General features: G+C 39.9%; 1 protein-coding gene across 1 annotated transcript; it reads left to right on the top strand.

Annotated features, from left to right (window-relative positions):
- The first annotated feature begins 877 nt into the window (after positions 1-877).
- Positions 878-10,367, top strand: LOC128740597 (probable cytochrome P450 4d14). Its single transcript, XM_053836158.1, has 2 exons — positions 878-1,801; positions 9,758-10,367. The coding sequence occupies exons 1-2, from the start codon at positions 878-880 to the stop codon at positions 10,346-10,348; spliced, it is 1,515 nt and encodes a 504-aa protein (XP_053692133.1). The 3' UTR covers positions 10,349-10,367.
- The last annotated feature ends 235 nt before the right edge of the window (positions 10,368-10,602 follow it).

The following is a 10,602-nucleotide window of genomic DNA, read 5'->3' as shown; positions in this document are numbered from 1 at the left end:
TTTTTTATTAATATACGGTTTTAAGATAGTTTTATGGCAGCATTGCTAAGATAAATTCTTCTTGCAGAAGAATGCCACTAAATTATGTCAAAAATATCGTTAAGTTTTGAAGAAATTTCGTTATTAGTGATATTCGACAAGAGCTGTCAGCAGAGAAATTTATCAAGAAGAAAATTTGATGTTTTCCTGATGTTTCGATACTTTGTCGTTGTTCTAACCCTTGCAAAAAAGACATCAACAAAGCGTCGCAACTTCGGGAAAACATATATCTTTGTTTTGATTATTATTTCTTAAGACTTCCCTCACCGAATATCACTAATTAACGAAAGAGAAAATTTCGTTGCTGACATTATTTTGTATATAAACAATCAAACACGAAATTTTATGAACTGAAATAAATCAAAAATAAAAACAAAATTTTTCCGTCGTATGATGTGATATACGAGTCGCTTCGATTCTTAGTCACCTAATTGTGATTAAGCTTGCGGATTAAAAGAGTAAAAAACGACACGAGGCATCCCAGCTAGTCTCGAGGTTCGACACTGGATGGTCTAACAAACCAGTCGTCCCAAGTTCGATTCTCGACTGACAGCAATCGTTAAAGCTAATAGGATCCTGTACTCTAACAGCTGGGTACAAGGTCTGTCAAACATAACAAAAAACAGAAAACCAGGTTCCGAAAGCGGAAGGTAGCACCCACCGGGGTTTGCTTAACTTTTGCACGACTACAAACAATGCTGAATATTTACGATTTATTTCGAATCTCACCGACTTTGTGATAAGCGAAGTTCACCAGCGTTCCAGCGCTGATAACCGGTTTAAAACAAATCGCGCTCACGTAGTTTCAGTCCAGTTTGGCCGCAATAAGCCGCATCCAATGTTTGCTTTTACACTTTTGACGGTGGTCGTTGTCATTTTTGCCTATCTCTGGCAATGGCGTTCCCGGCTGAAAGCACCCTTTCGATCGGTTCCCGGACCGGCAACGCTGCCGCTGGTTGGAAATGCTCCCGAGATTGTCCGGAAAACGTCGACGGAACTGTTTCACTGGTTGCTGGAGCTTGAAACTCGTTACGGACAGTTGTACCAGATAGATGGCATAAGTCAAATTTGGCTGGTCTGTGCTTCACCGAAGCATGTGGAGAAAATCATGACCGGAGCGGAGTTCAACTGCAAGGGCGAAGATTATGATGTTCTGCTGGAGTGGCTGGGAACCGGACTGTTGACAAGTAGCGGCAATAAGTGGTTCACTCATCGAAAGGCCCTGACCTCGGCGTTTCATTTTAAAATTCTGGAAAATTTTGTTCCCGTTTTCGACCGGCAGAGCACGGTGCTGATGGAAAAGCTGCGCAAAACGGATGGAAAGGTGGTGAAGATTTTCCCAATGGTGAAATTATGCACGTTGGATATTATAGTGGAGACGGCCATGGGGACTCCATCATCAGCACAAATCACGCAGTCCAGCTATACGCTGGCGGTGGAAGAGATGGCAACCATTGCCTTTCTGCGAATGTTCAACCGATTTTATTTTTCGGATTTTATATTCCGATTTAGCAAGTTTTACCCCACGTACGGGCGATGTTTGAAAACGATTCAAAACTTTACGCTATCGATTATTGAAAAGCGTAGGAAAACTTTACAACAAAACGCGGCTGAGGACGGCCAGCAACCGCCACAGGGCAATGACGATCTGGGTTCAAAACCGAAAATGGCACTGCTGGATATTCTGCTGCAGACTAACATCGACGGCAGACCGCTTACCGACGAGGAAATTCGAGAGGAGGTGGATACCTTTATGTTTGCGGTGAGTATATATTGGTATAAAATCTGAGCAAAGTGAAGCGAAAGTTGAACGTAGGCAATTCGCAGAAGGTTGCGTTTTCGCATATCAAATTGAGCAGTATAAGTTTATGGTGCTTCTTCGGAACAATCCTAACAAGTTAGTTGTATTTCTTGGTAATCAAGACAGAAATAAGCAATCGACTTTCTTTAAGCTACTAAGAATTATTTTACTTAGAAATATTACCATTATGTTACGTGAAAATACCTACTATTTTCAAATATTCAATCCTTTCCAGCATGGAAATTAAAGTTGACTTCGAATTTAAAATTCAACGTTATTGTTGAGCATTTTGCATGTCATCTACCCCAGGGAACTTACTTGCTGGAATGATTGACTTCTTTTATGGTATGATTTATTTTTCCACCTTTTTTTAATTGTGGGCCCTGTAGTAAAAACCCTAACCTTCATCACGGTTTGACGGTATGCAGACTTACGTCATTGGCAGCTGCCGCCGTTCTTTTAATTGAAGTACTGACTATCGTCCCAGTGAGTGTACATAGGCGGCCGAATGTAACCCGAATGGGATAACAACACTGACCGGTCGGTGGTGCAGTGGCAGCTAAAACGTGATAAAGCACATTTCTTTCACTGGGCGACATGCCATTGTTAAACCCCTTTTTTCAACGTAGGATTGTAAATGGAGAATTTACCTTTTTTTTTGTTTTTTAGCTGAAACTCAGCAAAGCAACTTAGAAAAGGAAACCCGAAAATTTGGGACTTTGCACGATGATATTTTAATAATGAGCTGAAAATGATTTCAACTAAAATTAATGTGTTTTTGCTCTCTGCTTCTGAAGCAGGAACCGCCGAGAGCAATGATTCATTTCCCTGGTTGGACGTTAAGCAGCAGACATAATTGAAACTAAAGCATCTCTGCAGTTTCTTCCGTTTTCAGAAAGCTTTCACAAGCCACAAATCATGTGTCTTTAAATGCCGATGGAGTATGTGCCAAAATTTTCAACTGGAGAGCTTCGGAACGATTCTTTTCCTTTGGTGTATGAGAAAAACTTCCGTTGAAGGAATGAAGGATTATCAAAATGACGTTTTCAGCGTGGGGTCACGATTGGTACGTGCCTCATTTTTTTTATTTCTTCTAGTTGAGATAAGTCGAACACAATCAAAGATAAATCAAAATTAAAACAAAACAATTAGTCTTGGATGCACATTTGAATTCTGGTAAATTTAGAATTATGATGGTTGGGATTTAGTTGACTGTGATTCGGTAAATTTCACCGAGAAAAGTCAACAAAACCAAAGAAGAATGATGAAAAAATGATGAGCAATTATCTTCCGACAGGTGTCTACTAAAATCTATAAATAGAAAAAGCTGAAACATTTTTATTTAATTCTACAGTTAATAAATTATTCTGGCTGACCAATATTCCATCCCCGACTTACACTTCTAATGAAGCCTGAAAATCGAAGGTGAAGGTGAAGTTGTTGAAATTCGGCCATTTGGATTTCGACTATTTGTTATTCGGCTAAATATGTTTCGGCCATTCGGTACCAGCCCTAAACAATCTGCATGAAAGTCTCTATAATATGGAATTTTATACGAAGGGAAACGTAGTGATTTTAATTTATATTATTTTATTTATTTGTTAAAACATCACCGGACTCTTAATACTCTTCATGATATAAATTTATTTTCAATTGTTGGTCATTCACCAGGACATAAAATAAAATACAATACACGTAGGACAGAAAATACGTACAAAGTACAATTACAAATGTTTCTTCTACGAGAGAGTCGTTGTCGAAAGTTATTAGCCGTTAAGTTGAAGTTCGAATCTGTTGCGGCTATAAAAACGTCATCAATTTTGGTCCAAAGTCCACGAACGTTCCAGTAGTAAATCAGCAGCGAATTAGAGTTCTGCTCCTGTATTATTATCGAAGTTGTTGCAATTGCCTTTTCTGGAATTCTGGGAGCCCTGTTCCATACACCCACATGCAGGACAATGGGACGACTGTTTTGTTCGCTGGTAGGAAAAACTCGACTCCGCTGGGGAGGTCGCAGGCTAGCCTCAGATGTCGGTAGAGATGTCGGTACAACACAGGGCCGGGACGACTGATGTGTACGGGCAGGAAGAACTCGACTATGACAAAGGGAACAGAATCCTCGGTGATGCTAGAAACGTTGCGTCCCAGTATCCGATTGACCGAGAGTGGAGTCGCGGTAATGCTCGTAGAGTTAGAAACAACTACATTCTCGAAGATCCTGAAACCACAACTGGATCCGAAGTCATCGCAGGAATTATTTCGTGGAGTGATAGGCGGTGATAAGACGTGTAACAGTGCCCAATAGCTTTTTGAGATAACAGGCTCAGACTCTCTAAAGAGAAGAACTTTTAACCAGGTCCCCGTATTCAGAGCAGAGTTCCGCAATTTTATATCGATCCCGATGTTAAACGAGCTGAAGTTCACAGCAAACTAGTCTGCATCCTTTTTGGTCAAGGGAGTTACCTTGAACGATTTATCGCAGAGAACCCGATAGAGGCCGTCGACTTTGAGGACCGTTGGACAAGCGCCGTTGAAGAGAATGCTAAAACAGCGGATGTTGGGGGGGGGGCGACTGGAAAGTAGCAGCCCACGATCAAGAAGTGTGGAAACGACTCCTTAGTTTCACCCCAGATTCGATCAGCGGATTGTTGTCGAATGAGTAAAAGTAAAGGATTGAAAAGACGACGAAAAGACGCAAATTTGCGACGAAGAAACAAGACAAAAAACAGTCGTTTAAAAAGCATCAAACAAACAAAAGAACATTTAAAAGATGACCAAGAATTACATCAGAATACATCAGAAAAAAACAGAAAAAACGACAAAAGAACACCGAAAATACAGGAAAAAGACAATATTTTTGTAGTTTTGACAACAAACAGGACGAAAGATGATAAAAAGATGACAATAAATAAACAAGAGGCGGTAAAATTTTATGAAAAGGCGCTAAAACAGCAACTTGCAAAAAAGGCAAGAAGCTATCGAAAACAAGTAATAGAAATGGCAAAAAACGACGTTAAAATGACAACAATACGACGGAAAGATGGCACGAAAAGTCACTAACAAAATGAACGAATACGAAGGAAAGGCAACAAAGCGATGACAAAAACGGCGTAACGACAACTATAATACTATAATCTATACCTATAAAAATGAATTTCTGTCTTTCTGTCTATCTGTCGGAATGTTCCTTATAGAATCGAAAACTACTAAACCGATCGGCGTGAAAATTTGCATGTAGGGGTCTTTGGGGCCGGGGAAGCTTCTTATGATAGTTAGAGACCCCTCTCCCCCTAAGAGAGGGGGGGCTCCCATACAAATGAAACACAAATTTCTGCATAACTCGAGAACTAATCATGCAATTGGAACCAAATTTGGTATGTGGGTGTTTTTGGAGGCAAGATTTTTTTCTATGGTGGATTGAGACTTCTCCCCTCTTTAGGAGAAGAATTATTGCACCTCTTCCCTTTAACAGGGTGGGCTTCCACACAAATGAAATACAAATTTTCTCTTATATCGAGAACTAATCAAGGAAAAGAAACCAAATTTGGCATGTGGGGGTTTTAGGAGACGAGAATTTTTTTTCTAATGAATTAGGACCCCTCCCCTGTTAAGGAGGGGGGGCTTCCATATAAAAGGAATACAAATTACTCATAACTTGAAAACAATCAAGTAAATGGAATTAAATTTGGAATTGGAATGGAATTTTTAGAAGACAGAAATTTTTTCTATGGTGAATTGAGACCCCTCTCCTCTTTAGGAGGGGAATTATACAAATGAAATACAAATTGCCTCACAACTCGGGAACTAATCAAGCAAATGGAATCAAATTTGGCATGTGGGGTTTTCAAGAGGCAGGATTTTTTTCTATGGTGAGTTATGATCCCCCCTCCTTTAAGAGGGGAGGCTCCCATACAAATGAAATACAAGTTTCCCACAACTCGAGAACTAATCAAGCAAATGGAACCAAATTTGGCATGTGAGGGTTTTTGGAGGCAAGAATTTTTTCTTTCTTATGAATTAGGACCTCTCCCCTGTTAAGGAGCGGGGGCTCCCATACAAAAGGAATACAAATTTTTCATAACTTGAGAAACAATCAAGTAAATGGAATCAAATTTGGTATGTGTAGCTTTTAGGAGGCAGAAATTTTTTCTATGGTGAATTGAGACCCCTCTACTCTTTGGCAGGGGAATTATGACCCCTCCCTGCTATAAGAGAGAAACAGGGGATGCTCCCATACAAATGAAATACAAATTTCTGCACAACTAGAGAACTAATCAAGCAAATGGAACCAAATTTGGCATGTGGAGGTTTTTGGAGGCAATAATTTTTTCTATGATGTACTAAGACCCCTCCTGCCTTTAAGAGGGGGGCTTCCATACAAATGAAATACAAATTTCCTCATATCTCGAGAACTAATCAAGCAAATGGAAGCAAATTTGACATGTGGGGGATTTTGGAGGCCTGAATTTATTTTATGATGGTTTGAAACCCCTTACCCCTCTGGTAGTGGGATAAAGACTCTCATAAAAATAAAATAGAAATTTTGCGTTACTCAAAAACTAATCGAGCTCGAGAAATTTTAGACTCTTGCTTAATACATTAGTCAACAAGGCTATTATAAATATTTTCTCAAGTTTTTGTCCTTCCAGTGTTGTGCAGAGAATTTTTCAATCGAGCAAAAATAATGCATTTCTACCTAAAGTTGAAACGTTAAAACCAAATCTATTCTTTTTTCTTTCTTTTTCATATATATGTTATTGTTTTCCATACAAGAACCGACGAAAAGAAAGAAAAAATTGCGCGACTTTGGCAAATTCTGTTGTTTGAATTTCCATTTCTGTTTGGTGTTCGACGCGTTAACATTCCGTACACTCATTTTTCGAGTTCTTTAGGTTGTAGAGCCCACAGAAAATTGTTTTTTTTTTAAATCGACTTGTACTCCACAAATTATTTTTTGCCCTCCAATTTTTCAAGCCAATTTCAAAAACTTTATAATTAATTTACAACGGCCTAATAAGACCACCAAAACCTATCAATAGTAGATGATTGAGGGCGAAACGGCCATAGGCCGCGAGTGTTGCCGGCAACCCGCCGTCGGAAGTGCCAAGGGGGGAGCCTCGCACAGAAATCACATCTGTCTATGGTTATTTGTATTCCAAGGTCTACTGTCCTCTATTACTTTCCTGCAGTTGGGTCCGAATGTTAATCAGTTAATCAATAAAATAAGGAGAGGATCACCCCTGCTTAACGTAAAAAGTTCCGTGAAATGGTACATTCCGCTTAAGGTTTTTCGCGAAATAGTATTCGGTATACAATCACGGCGAATATTGCTATCCGCTTTATTATCCGCTTTCTGGCTAAGCAATAGGGGGAGTTGTCGAAGTTTGTCGGGTCAGCCAGATCCCTGTAACGACAGCTGTCAGCTGAAGCCGTCTTCGATAGTTGTAGTAATAGAGGTAGACAACAAATTTTGAAACTTAATTTAAACGGGACAACGCATGTATTTAATGCTGCGCATTACGACGATTGCAGCGTGTTGTTTCCCCTCTTTTGTTTATCATAAAAACTAAGACTTAAAAGTTAGAATTTTTCCTATCTTTCGTTGCCGAAAACATAAAAAACGAACATCTTTCACTATCTACATCCTACATGCAACAACTTTTCTGAAGCATAAAACCCTATGATTGCGTAATTCTTAACAGCTACTATCAAATCTGTATCCCAACGCGCTTGTTATTATCCGCTGCGCGTCACGGGCAGCTGTTGCTCACGAGTTATTTGACTCGCGAATTAGCAATGCAGGAAGACGATATGAGGATGTGCGTGCTCGAGTGTGTAGGTAGCAGAATGTTCCTTTTTCGCATGCGTGAACGGTGGTAAGCGTAGAATGCTATGCTTCTCATACTCTCTCGCGTCGTTGACTTCTCGGCATCGTTGACTCCTCGTTCGAGTCGCAACATTGACGAAAATACAAAAAATGCTAAAAAATATACGATACAAAACGATGAATAGAAGAACATAGAAAGCTGCAGAAAAGGCCATGATGAGACATTAAAAAACAGCATTTGGTCAAACAGGAATGCTTGGTAATCGACTGAATTTCCAATTAAAAAATCAATTACCTATGTTTCTTCTTAAAATTTGATTAACATAAAATAGAGAAAAAATATTCAGCGAAGTCTGGTGTCTGGTTGATCGAATCCGAATTGGCGGACCTTTCATTTAACTCCTGCTATGACATTCTGTACAGCCACTTTGTTCGTTTGTTCGCCCTAAAAACAGCACTTTGGCTTGAGCTGCTTGTCGCTTTGAACTGTTCTATGGGACTTTTTCAGGTTCCAGGTTTGACGATTGCCATATATTTCGCCATCAAGTTAAACTGTGATTAGAAAGGATCGTGTTCTTGGACGTTACCAACACGTTTATGGCAGCATTCCACTCCCTGGCCTTTGTTTCGTAATGGCAAGATGCCAAATTCGGTCAAAACACGACATTGACCAATCATGTTTTTTTTGAGAAAAGGTAGCAAACGCTTTCTAGTCACGGATTCATTTAAACTTTTTGTATCAGTCCCAGTTACGCTTGTTAAGTCATGGGTAAAGATAGCCTGCCAATTCCAGTTATTTCTTAGCGACCATCGACAATTTCATATGGTTGAAAATGTCTGCGAAATGTCCCCTTCGTCAGCATAGTCGTGTACAGCTTCAAATATCGTGTTTTGGCATCTTGTTTTATCTATCGTCCTGTTTTGAACTTGCTACCTTCTTATACGTCCCCCAAGTAGCTTACTAACAATACTTTTCGTTATGTTAACTTATTAATGACTCAGCTTTACCGTTGCATAACGAGTGTGTTCGGCTGGTGAGGTCGTCAGCTCGTTTTTCAACTTAATGCATGGTGGTTTGTGCCATCTCGGATGGAGTGGTTGGGATTTCGCTTGAAAGCACTTGCCACTTTTTATTATTATTTTTTATTATTTATTTATAATTCATCGAACGCTAGGGCTTACATGAATGACTTAATACTACGTAAGTTGTCACAAATTACTTAAATTCAGACGATTTTTAAACACATTGATACTGACATTAAAGTCGAATTCGTCAAACACTTGATTTTATCGTCGCTACGTCTTCCGTCTGTCATTTTTCATTCGATTCAGTCTGTCTGGCTACCGTAAAAAGTTCCTTGAACACTATTATTGCATTGGTTACAGTTGACTTGGCCACTTTTAACAGTTTCACTTACTCAACGTTCGAGTAGTTCCAGTTTTCACGATGTGCGAGCACAATATTGTTGCTATAGCTTGGACGCCTTTTTGATAAGGCCCTTGCAAATTATTTTTAAAGCTTTTGTCACTCACTTTCTCATTGTAGATTTAAATTCCAAGATTCCAAGTTGTCCATGAAATTACGTAAAAGCGCATTTTTTACACTCCTGGATTTTTTATCAGCATATCTTATCATACTAACATAATGCTAAGATTACTCGCGAGAAGGCGTGGCATCAAGTTTTTATAATGGGTTCTGGGGTTGACTATGTTAGTATTCCGCCTGTTTGACTATGGAATTATAAAAACTAATTATTTAGATATTTTTGAGCATCGCAATAGAATTTCAAATTATTTCTATTCATATTTTAGTAAAAAATATTTTACTCAATTCTATTATTACACACCATGATATTAGTAGAAACGAATAGGAAATTTTGTTCTATATTAATGTTTTATTTATAAAGCCATCTGGTCATATTTCCCCATTTAAATTCAAATATTTTAATGAATATTCATCATGGTGGAATCTATTATTCTCACAGCAGCTCGACTGCACAAACCAAATCAACACAATCGCATCCAGACTGCGCCAAAAAAGAAATTGCAACCTTTCAAACCTAATCGATTGCTCTCTTTCACCGAAACAGGGTCACGACACAACCGCGTCGGCAATCACATTTTTGCTCTACACACTAGCAAAACATCCGGATGTTCAGCAGAAAGTATACGAGGAAATCATTGCGGTTCTCGGTGACTCCAGCAGCAGCGGTGAGACCCCGTTGAACATCAGCACGTTGAACGACCTGAAATATCTAGATTTGGTAATCAAAGAGTCGCTCCGGCTGTTTCCGCCGGTTCCATTCATCACCCGGACCGCCCTGAAGGAGGTAGACCTGTGCGGACTGAAGGTTCCCGCCGACACCAATTTCACCATCGGCATCTACAATATGCACCACAATGCGGCCTACTTTCCCGATCCGGAGCGGTTCATTCCGGAACGTTTCGAAGCGGAACGGGGCGCCGAGAAGCTGAATCCTTACGCGTACGTACCATTCAGTGCCGGTGGAAGAAACTGCATCGGCCAAAAGTTTGCTCAGTACGAGATCAAATCGACGATTTCGAAAGTGATACGCAACTGCCGGGTGGAATTGCCGTACCCGGACTACGAAGCGCCCCTCAAGGCAGAGATGATCCTGAAGCCATTGGACGACATGCCGTTAAAATTTCACTCCCGCTGAATAAATATGCAAATTTTGTTTTTGCATCGACCGTAGCACAGGCAAAGAGTTTTCTGTTACCATAAACAACCGTAACCCACAAACCCAGAGATGCTAATCTCCATATTTGAACGCACCTTCACAGCGAGCAACCAGGTAATCAAGTTGGTCTTTCATTTATGGCAGCCAGGCGCTCCATCACGGCTCTGAAGAACTGCTCACGGAAAGCTCTGATTAGTACTTCCTGTCGCTTTGTATGAACTGAATGCTCATCA

The sequence above is a fragment of the Sabethes cyaneus genome, chromosome 3 (genome assembly GCF_943734655.1).
Source record: "Sabethes cyaneus chromosome 3, idSabCyanKW18_F2, whole genome shotgun sequence".
In the NCBI taxonomy this organism is placed as follows: domain Eukaryota; kingdom Metazoa; phylum Arthropoda; class Insecta; order Diptera; family Culicidae; genus Sabethes; species Sabethes cyaneus.
This window is presented reverse-complemented; position numbering and strand designations above follow the sequence as displayed.